The following is a 20,896-nucleotide window of genomic DNA, read 5'->3' as shown; positions in this document are numbered from 1 at the left end:
TTTTTTTTTTGGTTCCTAGGGGAAAATAAGCTGGTAGGGGACCTTCTGGTCTTAGGGGGAGCCACGCTCTACGGTATCTCCAACGTCTGGGAAGAATACATCATCCGAACCCTGAGCCGAGTGGAATTCCTGGGAATGATTGGACTCTTCGGGGCATTTTTCAGTGGAATTCAGTTGTGAGTAAAAATAAGAAATTCAGGCAGTCGACACTCTTAGAGCTTATTCTTACAATTTGTTTTTCATTTGGGGTATGGTTGTTCACTTTATTTTACAAAAATCACAGGTAGAAACCTGTCACCAACCTCCCACATGAAATCTGAAAAACTCAATATCTTTATTAGTAAATTTCCTCCAAACTGAATGAATTTTTAATGGATATATTTAATGGACTTTGAAGATAATTTACAAGAATGCATGAGAAGTACATTGATTCTCCCAAACCAGCCAATGAGGTTTTACTTAGAGAAACAGACAAACTAAGTATAAATGCCATGGTTTGATGCACTTCCAAAAAGGGGCATTCTGTTTACTACTGACAACCAGTAAACTAGTCTTACTAGTAACCACCACTAGAAAACTCATAGTTTAAATTATCCTTTTATAAATTTTTTTCTTTTATTGTGCATGGATTTGCACAAGTGAACCATATTCAAATTCATCTGTTAGGGAATTCCCTGGCAGCCCGGTGGTTAGGACTGAGCACTTTCACTGCCATGGCTCAGGTTCAATCCCTGGTAGGAGAACTAAGATCCCACAAACAGTGCGGCACAGCCAAAAAAACAAACAAACAAAAACGAAAAACAAAAACCAAATTCATCTCTTAGAAATTTAGTGTTTCCATTTTCCTTAAACGAGTGAAGATATAACACAGGCATTCACTAAGCATCAAAAAGTCAGAAACAACAATTTAGCAATAATTCTGACATTGGAACGTATAAGTCATCACTGACTAGGCCTCAGAAGTTGTTGCGAGAATAAGTGTCAAACAAAGCATAATTTTCCATCAATAAAGGCCATGGATTTTAGTTTCACATAAGAGATAAAGAAGGATAGTATAACCTCCAGTCTAATTTCAGCAAATCCCTCTCTGCAAAGCAAGTAATTCTGATTTCACCAAATCACTTTCTACAAAGTAAGTTCTTTGTACTGGGGCAATGTCTGAAATTATTTATGGAAGCTATTTTGGCATCACTTTAAACTGGTTTTGCAAATAGGCTGTTTCCAAGAATCCTGCAAACTTCGGTATCCTGAGATACAGGTGAAAAACTCCATAGCAAACAAGGCAAGGACATGGGAAGACTCCCTAAGAAAGATTTATTTTTGGTTCATTTTGAAAGCATGCTGGCATTTTAAAGTTCCTAAATTTGGTGCTTCAGCTTTGTAAGAGGAAAAGAAATAGCCTAGTTCAACTGTTCATAACCAACATTGTGTAGATGGATGGCTCATTTTATGGATTATTATTCTTGAATCCAAAAAATATCTTCAGAGATCTAGCACTCATCTGCTTCAGTTATAGGCCATTAGAGCTGACAGAGCCCTTCAGAAACACTGCTGCCAAAATAGTGGAAGTGACATATGAGTGTGTTTGGCAAATGGGATACACTGAGGGCACACTGAAACCAAAGGGACACCAGTGGAGCCGTGCCCCCTCCCCTCCTGGTCCTCTTCCAGAACAGTGGTTCTCAGAGTGTAGTTCTCTGACCAGCAGTACTGGCACCACATGAAAACTTGTCAGAAACACACATCCATGGGCCCCACCCAGATCTACTGAATCAGACTTTCGAGGGATGGGGCCCAGGAAACTGTTTTAACGTGCTCTCCAGGTGGCGGTTTTGTACATTTAAGTTTGAGAACCACTGCCCTGAAGAGTGCTCAATCAGAAAACTGATTAAACCTGCAACCTCGCCATATACTTTTGAGAAAGCATCTAAGGAAGAAGAAGCAAAGGCTAGAGGCAGACTGGGTGAGAAGGACTGCGGAGGGTCTGTGCTCCACCATGCCCACTGGCTCACTCACCAAACAAGATCCTGCAGGGATAAACCTTGGGCTGGGCTGCCTAATGAAACTTGCCTCTGCGTGATCCAGAGTAATTTTTGAAATTCAATTGATTGCTTCATGATTTGTATAAATCTGGTAAGTGAAAAAAAGAAGTAGGACGCATTGCTTATCAGGTCTGCTTTCTTTCAATTCGCAGAGCTATAATGGAGCACAAGGAGCTGTTAAAGGTGCCCTGGGATTGGCAAATAGGTAAGGGGTTTGCTCACCTGAGATGCTGTTTTTAGTAAACCTGAGAAATAACGTATGGAGAGTGACGGGGGTGGCGGTGAGGCACAAACAAGGAAAGGACTTAGACTGCAAGGGACAAAAGAAAAGGACACCCCCTTGTCACTTTAGGGATTCGTACACACTAGAAGAGACTGAACTGTATGATTCATAATGTTTCTTAATTGAGCCTCTGCCCATTATCATCGCCCAGATGCCATTAGTGTAGACACAGAAGTATGTTATTAGGTTAAAGACCAACTGGAAAGAAAAAGTGCCCCAAGGCAGTGGTGAGACACAAATGACAGCAATTTGCTCCAGCTGAGAAACACCAAACTGACGTGATCATTAAAAAGTGGCACTTTAGTAAAGGAAAAAAACTGAACTTAACAAAAAGGCACAAAAGAAAACAAGGTAATGGGCATTCTGAACCCATAAAAACCTTTTCAGAAGGGAGCAGTTTGCACAAAAGACATGGTTAATTGATCTCCAGATGGACTTGGTGGAAAATACCAGACAGACTTTGAGCTACTTAATAGTCAGCCAGAGCATCTAGATGCCACCTGTTTCTAAAGTCACTTTTCTCTAAAAAAAATTTAGGACAAGGATTTAAGATCCCAGGTGATGCTCTAATAATGATCACTCAGCAAGCCCTAGACGGGACTGACCTACCCTCAGCCCTGAAATATCCCCTCAGTGTCTATACCAAGACACCTGGGTTCCAGCAGTGAGCACAGAGCTTGGCTTATGGGCATGCTTGGGAAGTGTGTGCCCGGGTGAAAATACAGGTGGTTCCCCACTCTGAAGCTGGCCGTTTGAGCCATCTCCAGCTTCTATGAGCTTTCATGGAACTGACAGCTTCAGTCAAATTCTGCTTCTCCGAACAAGGACAACAGTGACATAAAGCTCCCTGCATCACTTTACCTATCCTTGACCCTGAAGCATCCAGGGTTGACTTGCTGCTGACAGAATGGCCTCTGAAGGCACACCAGGTGCTACAGAATTATGCACGACTGCCCCTGGGGTTATCTCTAGTGACTTCAAGGGCTCCCCAGCCCTTGTGTCTGTCACAGAGTCCTGCCGTTTAATTCTCCCGAGATGATACAATTAAATGAAAATCAATAGAGAGAAGGGATTGTAGGGAGGAGAGGAAGGCGGCTGGGAAAGGAAGCCAGCTGCAGGTTACAGCTGCATTGACCTTTGTGATTCTCAGAGCCAGGATGTTACCTGTGCTTGGTAACACTTCACATGCAGTGGTCCATGAGTATAAATTAATTTTATATTAATAGTAGTAGCACTAATAAAAAATAATTTGTCCTCTAATTATGTGGATGTCACGTGCATGTCCACCAAGGTTCTGTTATAATTCAGTGTTAGTTAAATACGTCATCAAAAGGTAGTTTTATTCTGAGCCCTCGTATTGCCATTAAAATGTCAATCTCCTGTGGTCCAAGATGATGAAGGGAACACATCATAAAACCATTCGTTTAAGTTCTGACTGGAAATGAGGCTCAGGTGGTCTAGAAAAGGAACCAAATATTCATCTTTTCTTTCAGAAGCACAGGTACGGGTTGAGTGTTTTTACACCATGGCCATCTTTGTCCTCCTACCTCATCCTGACCTACTACAATGTTCTACTGCTTGGTTCAGTTCTAGGCACATAAAATTCAGTGAATAAATGTTTATTAAATGAGCGAATGAATGACAAGCAAAGGAGACGGGCTGTCCTGCCCTCTCTTATCTTACAAAAATATAGACAAAAGGGAAGTGGTGGAGACAGGGCAGGAGGCTTAGGCTTGGCATTGCACTTTCTTTCTGGGAAACCAGGAGATGGCATAGCAGCTACTGGAACTCATGGACCCTAGAGGCAAGGAGGCATCAAGGGGATCAGCCTCCCATCAAGGCCTCCCCATGCTCCACGGGAAATCACCCAAGAGTGCCAAGCTCTTATCACTGTGTCTTGGTGGAGCGCTCCCAGTGTCTTAGTTAAGAAACCAAAATCCAAGACTATATCTCCCAGTATCTGTCGATGCGTTTCTCTCCCTTCCCTCTCTCCACATCAGTAATCCCCATCATATAGTCTCTTGGACAGCTCCTATGGTTGCCATTTTATCAAAGTAAAAAGATTTTTTTTCAATGGAGCAAGTGGGGTAATAAACATGTTTCATATTTTCTGGATTTGGAAAGCATTTTTTAACAGATTCTGTTATTTTCTAATAATGTTGGCCAATTGCAAGATACAAAGAGTAATTAAAAGCAAGAAGATAACATTCATTTATTGATGCTGTTTGTTTTTATTTCTTTGTTTTACTCTACTGAACAGAATGACTGGGTCTGGTTATGTAATCATGAGACTCAAGTGAAATGTAAGACCTAATAGAGCTAAAATGTCCTGCTGTGGAACAGGTGGACAGATTAGTCAGAAATCTAATAACTAGCTTAAGCGTTCCCTTTATCCCATTTGCCATATTGTGTTGAAGGACGTGTGAACAAGTGTTAGCTGACGTGCAAGTTCAGCGTCAGAGGAAGAAAAAGTGTGCAGTGGGTCAGCCAACGCCAGTTCGTGGTGCGCTGGGGCTTCACTTTTCTTGCCGTGGGTGATGCTTGCTTTGGTTTTGGTTTTGGTTTTGTCCTAGAGTCCAAAACAAGAGATTTGACCTTTCCCTGAAGATGCAGTAATGGGACCACAGAGCAGGAAAGACCTTAAAGATCATTAAGAATACAGCCTTTCTTTTTACCGATGCTGAGCTGGAGGCCTCGGGAACTGAGGCCGCTCCTCTGGGCTCACGGCTGCCTGTGGTGGGACTAATTTGCACTCTCTGAGTCATCCCCCCAGCCTGGTGCCTTAGTGCATATGTCCTGAGAAACCATCTTACCTCGCTTTTATTTTTAAGAATTAAAAATAATGTTTTAAAAATCTAGTCTAGTCAAAGGAAAGTAAAAGAACACCAGTGACACCAGTGGGATCCCAAAGAAAGTGATGAGATAAAAATATGCAGCATACACAGACACGTACTATATACATGTATATACCATATCCATCATATATAAGCATATATAGCACATATCACATGATGTATCATGTATATATGATGTGTATATATCATATATAAAATGAGATGCTCATTACAGTCAAATAGGATGGCTCATCCAAGCCCCATTTCTCTTCATAATAATTAGACAACATAGGTTAGTAGTATGTGCTCAGAATTTAAATTCAGGCAGCCCGAGTGACCTGAGGGCAAGCTACTCAACCTCTATAAGCTTGTCTTCTGCCTGTTTGCTCACAGATCTCTTTCTTACCGTTACTCTGCTCTTCATTGCAGAGGCTGACAACTGACTCATGCAAAACAAACAGTGCTTCCCAGGCTGCTTTGTTAACTGGCTTTCAGTTAGATGTGGCCAATGGGAAGCAGTAGAAGGGGACTGGAGGGTGGGAGAAAGAAAGAAACCACGGAGTGTCTCCTTCTTTCAGGTCAGGTCTCTAGAAATGGCCGAGTGTCCTCTGATTATTCCTCTGCTGGGCTTCCCTGACTTCTAACCTCTGGTAACATGGCCTCCTCCCTGGATCCCTCTGGCTCCAGGGGTGTGAATAATTTACTGCTATTGCTAATGTCTGGGTTGCCTCACCATCCCTGTTTCCCCATCACCCGTTCAAACACCTTTTTAACTTGTGCCCCATATTATATTTCCTCTTTTGAACATGGTATGGACTGCGGTTTTGGACTGATACACTCTATAAGCCTATTTCCTCACGTGTGTAAAGAGGATAACAATAGCAATGGCAGCAAGGGCATTATACTGTTATGGAGATTAATTAATGTACATAAAGTACATGACATATAGCAAGTGCTCAATCAGTATTAGCTGGTAGTATTCGTTCCAATTTCTTTAGCTTAAATCTCTTTAGTGCGTGAGGACAAGAGCTACCAAATTCTGTCTTTAGTGAGAGGGGAATCATTTCAAATAAGAAATGGTTATACATATACTTTGTAAATGTAGTTATTGCACCCATCATGTGGTTGTCTGTCAAAAAGTAATTCAGTCTGTTTGTTTGATCATGTCGATCGATTGTTTGAAAACCCCACATGCACAGCAAGTTGGGCCTTCAGATGCATCACTTACGTCCATTAACTAGCTAATGTCCATCTAAGAACAACAAATCAGTAAATTGCAGCAATACTGCATTCCCACTCTCCACTTAATCATGTGTTCACTTGGCTGACCATGCTTTGCTCACAAAACAGGATATTCACACACAAAAACATTGGTTGACCCAGCAAAGTGATTAACTATGACGGTGTATATATTTCACTCCTATCCCTCTAAATTTAATTTCTGCAGTTTTTAAGAACAGGTCTAGAGTGTTTAAGCTTGGAGCATCTCAAGGTAGCCTGATGAGTAGAGTGAAACTCTGCTGTGTATCTATTTTCTTACACTCCTTGGCTCACCAATTTGCTTGTAGAGTCACACCTCTTCTCTGAGCTGCCAATTGTATATCCACTCCCTACTGGACAAATCCTTTTGGATGATGCGTAAGCGTCTAACACCTACCGTGTTCAAAATAGAGCTTTTTATTTCCCCTGAAAACCTGGTCCTCCTGCTCAGTTCTCTCCATCTCAGTAAATGGCATCATAATTCACCCAGTTTCTAAATTAGCCAGAGCCCATGTGAACCCATAGGTGTCTTTGACGCTGTCCTTTTCCTCGCTACCCACATCCCGTCTACCAGCAGGGCGTGTTGAGTCTTCGCAGACCAGCCACTTCCCTTCGTCTCCACTGCCACTCCGAGCAAAGCCACCAGCATCTCTTGCCTGGGCTGAGACCCTGCACTCCTCACTGGTCCCCTCCGTGCTTTTCTCCTTCAGTTCCTTCTCCTCACAGTAGCCAAAGTCATCTTTTAGAAATGTAGATCCGACGTTAGCCACCTGCTATGAACTCCTCAGTGGCTTCCCGTTACAACTAGAATAAGATCGATTTCTTTCTAAGACCTACAAAACCCCACATAATCCAGCCCCTGCCTAATTTTCCAACGTCCTCTCTTATCACTGCCTCACTCTGTTCATCCTGCTCAGATATTCTGGCCTCTGGCAGCTCCTGGAACCCATCAGGGTCTTTTACATTTGTAGGTCCTCCTGCCTAAATTATTTTTCCCCTGGCAATCTCCTTTAGTCCTTCAGCATTCAAGGTAAGTGCCACCTCCACCCCTCCTAAAGCAAGCCCCCTGTCATTCCTTATAGGAACCCTTTTCTTCCTTCATAGTACTAATACCAACTCTACGCTTCCTGTCTATCCTGTTTTCCATTGTATTGCTAACCCATAGCAGAGTCCCTAGAGCCTAGTAGGTATTCAGTGAATACATGGGTGAATAATTGAGTGAATGTAAAACATCAGATCTCACATGTGAGAGTCCATAGTGTGCTAGGTAAAGTGGTGGGAGGGTAGGATTGTGGAACTTCCTAGCCCAGTCATGTATAATCGAAAAAATAAAAATTTTTAAGGCTCTGGTTCCTGGACTATGTTCTGATCAAGTTTGATTACTTTTAGTGGATTAATTTAGGATATATTTTATCCCTAGTCTGTTCATCTCAGATTCCTTAAAGGAATACTGAATTAGTTTTTATGTCTTTTCATGTATTAATCATAGGTTATTTAATATTGCATTTTTAGTAACTTGGTTAAAAGGAAAATGAATTATAAGTAGCATGAAACCCAAGTACAGGAAAATTGAACATTTAGGGAATTAAAACCTTGGATGGGGAGCCAAAAGCCATCTGACATTACCATGACAGAATATCCGCGAGAGGACTTGTATAATTTACTGAACGAGAAAAGTGATTATTCCAGTTTCCTCTTAGGGCATTTCCACCACACTAGAGGGGGCTGTTGTACTGAGTTTGCTTACTTAGTGTTCAAAATAAAATTCTTATATAGACTTGGCATGGCTTTCCTGAAACTTTCCTCAAATATCAGAAACATATAGAATAATGAATTTCATGCCCTGAAATGCTTTTCATATGGGAAAACCAAATTTCTCCATGGAGGGATCCCTGTTCTTCACAGTCAAAGGGACTGCATGTCTAGTACCTACCAAATCCTCCAAAATTCATAGGACTCAAGGGAAGTAATCTGCCCACAGCCTAAAGCAGACACATGTAATCAAGGTTCCTTTGGAAATGTTGGATATTTTATTATATAAAAATGCCCAGAGATCCACTGAATCGCATTACTTATGCTTATTCTATGCCTTATTCTTTCAAGGTAGAGAAATGAGCATAATTTTTCTACATTTGTGTTACATCAACATCTAGGAAGTGATGAACCAAACTCTAGATTTAGCCATAATCTTCTGTTTGGGACTCAACAAAATTATGTGCTTATGGAATTAGTGTTAACAATTGTGTATCTAGTTATAATGAGAGACAGAGAAAGAGAGAGAGAATTTCAGAGGATGAGGGACTGATCATATAGCATTTTAAGGGCATTTTTTTCTTCTTTTTTATCTTTCTGTTTTGCAAAACTTCATTCTTTGATGGTCTACAAAGCATTTACCTATCTATTTCTAAAACAGCAGAGCCTGCATGTGAGAGCCCACGGTATGCTAGGAAGAGTGATGGTGGAATAGGACTCTGGTATTGGCGGTAGGGCTGAGCAGGATTCACAGATCTGGAAGAAACTGACAGATCATCTTGTGTCAAAGCAATGAAGTGATTTGCCCAAGGTCACACAGTTAGGACTTCAGTGCAGTACTCGGACTTAGTCCACGTTTCTTTGTCATGTAAGCCCTTCCATTTTAAGGACTGTGTAGTTATTCATCGTTGTGAGCAATACATGACACCAAGTAATTTCGTTCCTATGTTGCAAATAAAAAAGAAATGAAAAAAGTTTTAAAAGACATGGGTACTAGAAACTACTTACAGCACAACCAGAAATAGAATTTAGAAGACTTGACCCTATGTTCTGACTGTAGCCACTAAGAGGTACTCCTTCCCGGAAGAAGCAAAACATCATATATGTGTGAGAAACATGTGGTTTTTGTTCCACGTGCAGATTTTCACTTTTTGCTTTATGTTTTAGCTATGTATTGCCCAATAATAAACATCCGTTAATAGAGTGAAACATAAGTCGGGGGGCACCATTCCCCTTCCTTCACCCACTGTGGATCCACAGAGGCCCTGGAAGAGGCTGTGACGTCGCCTCTCTTTCCTCTCCCCATCAGGACTGCTCTACGTTGGCTTTAGTGCCTGCATGTTTGGTCTCTACAGCTTCATGCCAGTGGTCATAAAGAAAACCAGCGCCACTTCGGTCAACCTCTCCCTGCTCACCGCAGATCTGTACAGCTTGTTCTGTGGATTGTTTCTCTTCCACTACAAGGTAAGCGGAGTCAGTGCTCCTTTCTGAAGATGATACTTTGTAGGAAGGAATGCATATAGGTAGGAATACTCTGCTGCGGAATTGCCCCAATTCTGTGATTTTGCATTGAGAAGCAGGAATGCACCTCTGTGTGCTAACCCCTATGACCTGGGTATTCACATTCCAACTGTAAGACTGAAGCAACATTTTGTCATAAGAGACTAGTCACTACAGACATTTGATAGTGAAAGATAAGAAACAGCTCTAGAGGGAAAGGCTTTCAAATAATGGGGGACAGTTTTTCTGACATCATTCACCCCAGAAGCTACTCTTTTTCCAGCCTAAAGCTAGGGAGACTTGTACAATCCTCAAACTATAGCTGCCAAATGGATTCTGCCAAAGGCATCGGAAGAGTGTATTCTCATTGGAGAAAAGACAGAGTTCCTGCAGTTTCTGTTTTGCATGTATTTTTATAGCAAATATGAATGGAAAATGCTAATGCATTCAAAATAGTTTCTATTATATCAGCCCTAAAGGAGAAACTATTCAGTACCGAGATGGCAATCTCTTCAAGTGTAAGACTCTACCCACATCCTCACCCAAGGCAGGTGTGACATTGGTTATGGCCCACTGAGGTGTGCTATGAGAGGCTATTTTTAAAACACTACACTCACCGATTCATTAACAATTGACTAGAGTTGGTATGTGAGAAGAGACCCGCTTGCCCTTCCTTAACTAGTCCTATAAGATAAGGGTCAGTGGAGACTATGACCAGTGTGAAAAAGGACGAGTAAGGGATATCCAAACAGATAAGACCAAATTAGGACAGGCCAAAGAAGAAGAGACAGAAGAAAAGAGGCGCTGCTCTGGGCCACTTCTAGCCAAGTGCTTCACCAGCAGTATTACAGGTAATGTCATCCTCTCACGGATGTGGCCAGTTGATAGGGCATCTTGGTGGGCAGAGCATCTTCAACCAGGTCACACTGGGTTTGGAGGTTCCCGGAGAAGTGCTGAGCTGGAGGGAGTATGTACTTGAGATGATGACCAGAGGCCAAGCAGCAGAAGTGAATGGTCAGAAATATCACTGTGCTAAGCCAAAATCATAGCCAAGAAACAGACCAAGAAGAGCAGACACGGGTGGAAAAGAGGTCACAAACAAGGTTGGCAGCTGGGAGGACCAGAAGCAGATCTGGAAGATGAGAGGTGAAGAAAGCAACCATGGCAGCAGATAGGGATGAAATGCTGAGTCCCTGTTTTACAGGGAAACTTCTGCCAAGCGTGGTGGCAAAAATGGCAGCTTAAAGAAATTGTTTATTGCTGGACAGCATTTGTACGTTGTTGGTAATTTGTTTTGTCTAGTTGGTGCAATCTGTTTCCTGAGTGCACCCTGGTCCTCATAAGGGTAAAAAGTAAAGTCTCAGCATGTTCCCCCCATTGCTCCCCACCACAGTGTTAGGAGGACCACCTTCCCTCAGAATCCCCCTCCAAACACACCCAATTCTTTTCCAGAGCCCTGGGGACTGCTCAACCGGGGTCTCATCAGTACAGCACAGTGGCTGCCATTTTTCTGTCTCTCCTCTACAGCTAAGCATCCACATCTAGTCCATTCCTCAGCATGAGTTCTGTTCTCAGCACTTCCTCCTGTAATTGTCTTTATAAGGTCCAACTAGAAGAATCCCTTTAATTGTCCTTGAGGAAAGATGACTGAAACCTATTGTTTTGATGAAGGACTACGGTCACTTCTTGGGCAGTCCAGATCCAGTTTGGCTCTCAGCATCCTTCATAGCAGTGCTCTGGAAAGTCTGCTTTCACCAGGGGTACTTGCTAAAAATGCAGATTCCTGGGCCACACCCCTGAGCCACAGAATCAGCATCTGGGGGTGCACCTGGGGGAGTCTGCTCCTCCGTGAGGCTGATGTTCTCTGAATTTGAGAACAAATACCTGAAAAGGGTCCCTGAGCAGTGCTTGTTCCTGTTTGAGTCCGTCACTCCTCATACTTCCACTGACTTTTGGTTAGACCTGGGGCTCTCTACATAAACAAGCATCAGGAACTGGGAAGGCTGATGAACCAGGTAAATTCTAACTCTCCAAAATTCATCTTCTCCTCTCATCATTTGTATGTTACTGCTAACTTAGGATAAGTAACTTTGGGGAAGAGGAAACCGTGCAGTACCCTGTCATCGTGCCATCAGAAGGGAACCTGTGTTATCCGAAAATTACATTCCTGTACTCACCTATTTGGAGGTGTCATAGATGTTTTTTAATTCTTAAAGCAATGCTTTTCACTATACACATATATTTCGTTACCATTTAACAGATACATTTCCTTAAGGTAAGAAAACACAATAGGTGTTTTCTCTAGTCAAAATTGATTCTTATTGTCTTTCTTTAAATCAAACTTTCAAGATAATTGTAGATACACATGCAGTTTTAAGAAATAATACAGAGTTCCCATTTACCCTTTACCTAGTTTCCCCCATTGGTGACATCTTGCAAACCTGTGGTATAATATCAGGATATTAACATTGACACAGTTAACGTGCAGAATATTTCCATCCCCACAAGGGTTGTTCTTGTTGCCTTTTTATAGCCATGCTTACTTGTCTCTCACCCACCTCCTTAACCCCTTGAAACCACTAATTTATTCTCCATTTCTCTAAATTTGTCACTTCCATGTAAATGGAATTGTACAGTATGTAACCTTTTGGGATCGACTTTTTTCACAGCATAATTTCTCAGCATAATTCTCTGGAGATTCATCCATATTGTTTTATATATTAGTAGCTCCTTTTTTATTGCTGAGTACTATTCCACAGTATGCGTGTACCACAATTTATTTAACCACGCACTCAGTGAAGGACTCTGGGTTGTTTCTGTTTGAGGCTATTACATGTAAAACTGTTATGAACATTCATGTACACGTTCTTGTGTGAACAGATTTTTCATTTCTCTGAAATAAACAACCAAGAGTACAATTGCTGGGCTTATGGTTGTAGCATGTTTAGTTTTATAAGAAATTGCCAAAATGTTTTCTTGAGTGACCTGTTATCTTTTGTTACAAAGAAATACATATCAGTTGTGAGAAAGTCAGAAAATACAGATAAGTATTGTTATACATTGGTACCATTTACAGTGCATATTATTTTTGTAGTACACATATTTGCAGTTCATTTTTTTTAAATTAATTTATTAACTTATTATTTATTTTTGGCTGTGTTGGGTCTTCGTTTCTGTGCGAGGGCTTTCTCTAGTTGTGGCAAGCGGGAGCCACTCTTCATCGCGGAGCGCGGGCCTCTCACTATCGCGGCCTCTCTTGTTGCGGAGCACAGGCTCCAGACGCGCAGGCTCAGTAGTTGTGGCTCACGGGCCTAGTTGCTCCACGGCATGTGGGATCTTCCCAGACCAGGGCTCGAACCCTTGTCCCCTGCATTGGCAGGCAGATTCTCAACCACTGCGCCACCAGGGAAGCCCCATATATATTTTTAAATTTAATTACACCATGCATACTGCTTTGTTACGTGCTTTGTTTAAACTTAGCATGTAGGGACTTCCCTGGCTGTCCAGTGGTTAAGACTTTGCCTTCCAATGCAGGGGGTGTGGGTTCGACCCCTGGTCAGGGAGCTAAGATCCCACATGCCTCACAGCCGAAAAACCAAAACATAAAACAGAAGCAATATTGTAACAAATTCAATGAAGACTTTAAAAATGGTCCACATCAAAAAAAAAAAATCTTTAAAAAATTAATAAATAAACTTAGCATGTATATATTTCCTTGTCTTTTAATATCTGTATATAATGTGAATGTGAATGAGTGGTTCTCAACCCTGACTGTGCATTATAATCACCTGGAGAAAATACAAAACATAGCCGTTCCAACGGTTTGAGACCATAAGGCTCAAAGCCAAGTCAACAAACCCATACCAGCTATTATCCTTTGTAACTGCCTTTCTTAGGAAACAGACATTCCCACTTATTTGATTTAATAAAGTTTTATTTAAAAAAAAAAAAAACCCATAGCCAGGCCCAGGCCCTACCCCAGAGAGTCTGATCCTGATTGGTCAGGAGTGGGAACTTTTAGAAGCTCTTCAGATGGTTCATCACATATCCTAATACACAGCCAGAGTTGAGATTATTTTTGTAGATATCTAGTATTCCATGGAATGGCTATACTTTTAATTTATTTAATCCCAGGTTTCTCAACCATGGTACTATTGACATTTTAGACCAGATGATTCTTTGTGGGGGGAGGGGATCTGTCTTGTGCATTATAGGATGTTTAGTAGCATCCCTGGCCTTGACCCACTCGATGCCAATAGCATCCTGCAAGTCGTGACAGTCAAAAATGTCTCCAGTCGTTGCTAAACATTGAGAACCACTGATTGAACAATCCCTGCTTATTGAATTCAAGTGGTATCTCTTTTTGGCTATTATAAATAATTTGGGGAATAAGCTTGTACTAAATCTTTGCTCACATTCTATATTTCAATTTTTTTGAAACAATTTTTAAATAAATCTCGTAATTGACTTCATTTCTTTTTTGAAACAAATATCTTTACAATAATTTGAGAATCCTATTGACCAATCAGGAACCTTGTATAGAGGCAGTATTCACAAAGCCATGTTAATATTATGGGCTATGTCATATGACATAGACAAATGCTCTATTTCTCCTTTCCCTTCACTCTCCTGTACTTACAGATGATACCACATCACTTCTTGAATAAACACTGCCTTTTACTGTTCTCTGTTTTATGAACAATAGTATTTAATATCTGCAAAGAAATAAGCTGAATTCTCAATTTAAATCTTTAAAAAATTCCTTTTCCTTAATTTCTAAAAGAATCTTCCAAGCAATGCTTGAATTTGCAATCAAGTAGTCATTATTTGGAAAATCCAGGATGTTTTTCCCCAGGGCCCAGCTTGCCTGCCTCTGAAATTGACCGTGGTCTTCCCAGATGGGAGGCTCTCCAGAGCTGGCAGCAGGGCAGGTCTGGGCGGCGTGCAGGTTTCCTACCACAGCCAGATGAGCCATCGCAGAAAATTGATTTTTAAAAACTGCTTATTGGGGGTACTTTTATCATTAAGAGCAGTTTATGGTCAATGAAAAATCTTGGCAAGTTTTGCAAAATTTAAAAATGGTGATGTCAGTTGTGTGTGTGTGTGTGTGTGTGTGTGTGTGTGTCTGTGTGTGTGTATTTGGGGCAGTGGGAGAAGGTGGTTATATTTTTATATATCTTCTTTGGAAAAATATCTATTTAGATTCTTTGCCCATTTTTAGTTGGGTTATTTGTCTTTGAGTTATAGTATTTCTTTATATACGTTGGATACTTATCAGATACATGATTTTCAGATATTTTCTCCTACCCTATGGTTGCCTTTTCATTTTCTTGCTAGTGTCCTTGGAAGTATCTATCTGGTTATAGTTTTAAAACCATGGAAGGAACCAATTCAAGCCCACCATGGCCTTTGGGCCACCAAGTCTTCCCTTGTGGTTCCTGATACCACTCCTCTCCAGGGCAGCTTAGTACTGACTGCTAGTTGCCTCACATTGTCTGCTCTAAGGAGACGGTTGAAAGTCACAGCCGGAGGAAGAGAAGATTCCTTTCAGGTCAGGGCGTCTTTAACTATTTAAAGAGTATAGTGTGGAAGAGAGTTTAAGCCAGTACCCCTCAACCTTGACTACACATTGGAATCACCTGAAGAGTTTTTAAGATACTGATGCTTGGGTCTCACTCTCACTGATTCTGTATTTAAGTGGCCTGCAGTGCAGCCTGGACATTAGATTTTTAAAGACTCCCCAGTTGACCCTAGTGTGCAGCCAGAATTGAGAGTCATTGGTTCAGACAATTTATGTGGCTGCAAGCAGGTGGCACTAGGACCAAAGGGTGAAGGTTATAAGATTATAGTGAAATAGAAAGAAACCTTGTTAACAATGAGTCATCCGAAAGTGGATTAGACTGTCTTGGGGGTTCCCCTCACTGGAGGAAGCTGGGCAAGAATGTGAGAGGGATAACGGGGAGGGGACTCATACTTCAGTACTGACGATTAACCCGTGACCTGATCTCATTTGGTTTTACTACAGTCTGCAGTCAGAGTTTACCTTTCACCTAATCACGATGTCTTTAAACAACCTTCTGGTCTGGTTATAAATATCTACAAGTTGAGAGAGGAGGGCTATTTGCTCACAGATGTTGCTTACTCAGGCAGAACTAAATGATTATATGAAGCTCTCCTGCCCAACATTGATTATTTGCTTTTTCTCACCTTCCATCCTTGGAAAAAATCCATTCCTTTCCCCACCCATCAGTCCACTGTCAGCAGCTTCTCTACCTCTTGTGCTGACTGAGCAATAAAGCCCCACATCCCGAGGAAGCAAAAGACCTAATTCTGAAGTGGACTATCTACATGGTATAGTGCTCTTGCAAACTCTAGTTTTACAAAACTTTTGAGAAGTGGTCATATATTTCTGTTCTTTAGTACCTAACAACACTATTGAATCCAGAACAGTAAATCTATAGCAATCCATGGAAATTACAGGAGATGAGCTTTACTGGGCCTCAGACACCCCTTAAAACCAAACCCAGGAAGAGATTCACATAGGAAGTTTTCAAGTTGATGGTGTGTTGGCTTTTCAAGGTCAAAGCTTGACCAGTTATGAACTCCATCCCCTTGCTTATTGAACACAAGGACACTTTTGAAATTGAAAGGGTATTGGTTTCCTGTGGCTACTGTAACAAATTACCATGTACTTAATAGTTAAAAACAACACAGATTTATTACTGTACGGTATTGGAGATCAGAAGTCTCACTTGGTTAAAATCAAGTGTTAGCAGAGCTGGGTGGCTTCTGGAGGCTCTAGGGGAGAACCTGTTTCCTTGCCCTTTCCAGCTTCTGGAGGCTGCTTGCTTCCTTGGCTTGTGGCCCCTTCCTCCATCTTCAAAGCCAGCAGTAGAGCATCTTCAAATCTGACTGCCATTCCTGCTTCCCTTGTAAGGACTCATGTGATTACATTGGGCCCACCCAGATAACCCAGGATAATCTCACCATCTCAAAATGCTTAACTTAATCACATCTGCAAAATTCCTTTTACCATGTAAGGTAACATATTCACAGCTTCCAGGGATTAGGGTGTGAACATTTTGGGGAGGCCATCATTCTGCCAACTACAGTAGACACATTAATAATTTACACCAACACAAATAAGGGTACAATGTCTCCAAGCCAGACCAACTGGGACATGTGCATGTGCTCTTCAGAAGCCAAATCTGGGCAATGAAGGTACGCTCCACTTACACACACTGTACCCTGTTGAATTTCCCAACTGCTTTTTAAAGTAGTTATGTTACCTGCTAATCTGTCACTTTAACAAAGAAAACACTAAGTCAGGTGGTGAGAAGATGAATTGGGGTGAGAAGACTACTTCAATGTCTGCTGTGTGAAGCATGAATTCAGCAGTCTGCTGTGGCAAAAAGAGCATGGACTGAAAAGTCAAAGGAGCCTAGATTGAATTTGTGGCTTCTGTTTACTGTTTAAGTGCTTTGAACGAGCTATTTATTCTCGCCCAACTTCAAGATTAGACTTGCCTTAGGGAGTTTTTGAAGGGATTATGTAATTTTTGAAAAGTGACCAGTGGTGATGCATTTCTCTGATTGAATGTACGGTTGAGGATTAGTAATCCCTATCTCATTCCATTCATTTTTATTTTTATTTTATTTTATTTTATTTTATTTTATTTTATTTATTTATATTTTTTTGCTGTGTTGGGTCTTCGTTTCTATGTGAGGGCTTTCTCTAGTTGTGGCAAGTGGGGGCCACTCTTCATCGCGGTGCGCGGGCCTCTCACCATTGCGGCCTCTCTTGTTGCGGAGCGCAGGCTCAGTAGTTGTGGCTCACGGGCCTAGTTGCTCCGCGGCATGTGGGATCTTCCCAGACCAGGGCTCGAACCCGTGTCCCCTGCATTGGCAGGCAGATTCTCAACCACTGCGCCACCAGGGAAGCCCTAGAAAATATTTTATCAGTCATTTTTAGCTGAATTCCTTGATTATTTCATTGCTTACAATAGAATTTTTAGGTGATAGCCGTAAATTTTAAAATTTCAAGTGTTGTTAATAAAATATCAATCATTCTTTCAAGATATGCCGTCATGTGCTGAACATTCTTCAGGAAAAAAGCTGCCAGTGTTGAATATGCAGGGTATTCCCTTTTGCCTGACATTTAAAATAGAAAATGGCTTACTTCACATACTTTGCTATTACCTTTTCAAGGCTTAATATTGCCACAGAATTGCTGTAATAAAGTTGAGCGTAATTTCATAAGAAGCGATTATTTTTGTAGCCTTATCAAAATAAATAAAAAATTGATAGAGAAAGAAATGAACAATGTAAGTCCTCTCCGAGTCCCCTTTAAACACTCCACTTAGGCCATTGGCTTACCTGGCCCCCCATATCAAACAGCCTGAAACCACAGGTTATCCTAGTGAAAGAGTAATATTTTAGGAAGGTAAGGGCACCATAAAACTTACACACTTACATCAGGAAGACCTTTTTACCATCCAAATATTCACTACTAAAAAAAAAGGTAGAGAGAGATTTCAAAATCATTTGTCTAAGAATGCCACTTTATTCTGGGTAATGTGATTCACGTGAATTTTTGAGAACTTCATCTGTATGTTTTAGTCGCATTTTTATACCAGATAAATTTTTATAATTGCTGCGAGTTATTTTTGACAAGTAATCAGAAAAGTTTCTTACAACACCAACTGCCTATTCAGGCAATCCAGATGACATCCTATGAGGACAGGTGTCAAGCTCCCTGATCCACCCTGACCCTCTCTGTCAGCCACTAAAAATTACCTCCCAACATGCGCCAGTTTCTCTTACTAGTTTTGTTGTTATTGTTGTTACAGGGGACTTGGCAAGAAAAGTTTAATAACTCTGGATGTGGGGCTAATTTAATAATATGTTGTTGTGTACTAAATTTAAAAGAACTTCATTCAGCAAACGTTTATGTATTCTATGCCTGCTATGCTCCAAGCACTGTTTTGGTTTTTAACTATTTATAAATAAAGGTGACAAGAACAGCAAAAATCACCAGGCGGATTAATGCAAAGGATGAGATTCCAAACCACTGAAACTTGAATAGGCCAGCAATCTCAAGCATCCTTAACATCTGAGTTTCAATGCCAGAGTTTGTAGAGATTGCATCAACAGTGGAATCTTTCATTAGCCACGGATCTGAATCTGCAGCCAAGCAACCCTGTTGATCCTCGGCGACAGTGAGCAATTTCAGTAATGGAACTGCACTTGAAAAGCCAAGGCAGGCAGCTCCAGCCTGTGGCAGCTGATGAACAGAAAGCAATACTTCACATCTGATTTATAAAAATACCTGCATAAGTAACCAGTTATATTTCTTTTTGTAAGAACAGCATCTTAAAAGGCTGAATTTTAAGTATAATACTCCCTAATGCAATTATTAATGGGAGATTTTAAAACTGACACAGCTTTTATGATTCTTCATATTTTTTAAACTGTCACTGGTGAGTAGAGAATTGGAGAAACTAGCATCACTGAGGCCCCAAAGCATTTCACATGAAATACCCAGGTGTGAGAGCAATGAATGTTTAGACTTGGTTTCCCCCTGCCTGGAAACTCAGTACAGTGTCTTTTGAAGTTTCCATCTTGCTGAATTAGAGTAAGTGCTTTCACGGGTGGAAGGGAGTGCTTCCCAGGCAGCCATTCAGGAACCCAGGCTCCTTCCATCTTGTGGCTCTGCCATCCTCTCGTGCAGGGATCAACAAACTATGAACTGTGAGCCAGCCTCCTGGTTTGGTAAATATAATTTTCTCAGAGTACAGCCCCGTCCATTTCTTTGTATGTTATTCATGGCTGCTTTTGCCCTACAACAGCAGCACTGAGTAGTTGTGACAGAGACTGTGTGACCCACAAGCCAGAAATATTTACTATCTAGCCCCTTAAGAAGAAGTTTGCCTGCTCCTGGGCTAGGCTTTTGGAGTCCTCTTCAGGGCTCGCTGTAAGACAGCCCGGAGACTTTTATGGCTGTGTCCGGAGTGATGTATATAACCTCCTCCTCATTCTATTGGCCAGAACTCAGTCACATGGCCACATTCTATTGCAAGGGAAGCTGGGAAATGTAGTCAAGCTGTTTGTGGGGGAAGAAAAGAAAACAGGTTTGTTTAGTGAACGAGTAGCCAGTATCTGCCATATTAGCAATTTCCATCTACCAGAAGTATTGGAAGGATTAGAGAAGTTGGGGATAAATTGTGCGGCAGGTCCAGAATTATAGCCAGAAGTCAAAAATTCCTTCTACGTGAATCTATTCATAAACTCCACATCACAAACAGATATTCTGAACTCATATCATCAGGACAAGCTGTAAGGAAAAATGGAATGAGCTAGAAGTGTTGCAGAAGTTTCATATGGAAAGGCTTGTGGTTGGACTGAAGCATAGCCAGGAAAAAACAGCTAGCTGTCTTCCAGGAGAATACATGGGATGTGTTTGTCATCAGGGTGCATAGCCTGGCCCCCTCCTGCACAATCAGACACCTAATTTTGTCAGCAGACCTGTATGGATCCATCTCCCATGGATGACCCAAGCACGTGGAAATCAGAGCATCAGTTTGCTAAGGTAAAGAACAAAGATCGGCTCAAACATTGCCTTGCCTAAAGCTGAGACATCACCCTATACATCTCCAGGGGGCTACTATAGATGGAAGATTTCTTTTAAACTCTATACTTAAAGTTTTGAGAGTTTTTATTTATTTCCTTCCATGAGAGATGATTGATATTATCCCTTCTTCATTTCCTGACTTCTGTTGTACTGTTTTTATGTTGTCAATTATTTTAATAGTTAATTTCTATCAATATAATCCCTATGGTTTTAAAGCCCATATTTCCATACTTACTACATTTACTATACCACCAGTCTCTGAAATGCAGGCTCTTTTCTGAATTCCTTATCTTGATTTTTCTCTTTATTTGGCTGGATTTCATCACTATTGGTATTGTCAGGAAGCAGGGCTGCCATGCATGGTTGTCCAGGCTGTCCACAGTGCAATTTGTCCATTTATAAGGAATATGTTCCAGCAGATGGTCAAGTGCCTTGAAGAGGGGAGACTTTATAGTCACTGCAAAAGTGCCACTGGGCTAGTGGTGGGTCTGTCAGGAAGTGTTCTTTGCTTCCTTGAAAATATGTCTTATGTTTGTATTCAAAGGATAACTTTTTTTAGGTAACACTTTCTTTTTTTCAGAGCTTTATAGCTATTG

General features: G+C 41.2%; 1 protein-coding gene across 1 annotated transcript in view; it reads left to right on the top strand.

Moving 5' to 3' along the window:
- SLC35F1 (solute carrier family 35 member F1) overlaps positions 1-20,896 on the top strand; it is a 412,158-nt gene that overhangs the window by 367,417 nt on the left and 23,845 nt on the right. Inside the window, exons 5-7 of the mRNA XM_068551025.1 lie at positions 20-176; positions 2,195-2,247; positions 9,481-9,635. Of these exons, the coding sequence (XP_068407126.1) occupies positions 20-176; positions 2,195-2,247; positions 9,481-9,635 (365 nt within the window). The remainder of the gene's footprint in view (positions 1-19; positions 177-2,194; positions 2,248-9,480; positions 9,636-20,896) is intronic.

The sequence above is a fragment of the Eschrichtius robustus genome, chromosome 9 (assembly GCF_028021215.1).
Source record: "Eschrichtius robustus isolate mEscRob2 chromosome 9, mEscRob2.pri, whole genome shotgun sequence".
NCBI classification, from domain to species: domain Eukaryota; kingdom Metazoa; phylum Chordata; class Mammalia; order Artiodactyla; family Eschrichtiidae; genus Eschrichtius; species Eschrichtius robustus.
Note: the sequence above shows the minus strand (reverse complement) of the source record. Positions and strands in the feature narration are given on the sequence as shown.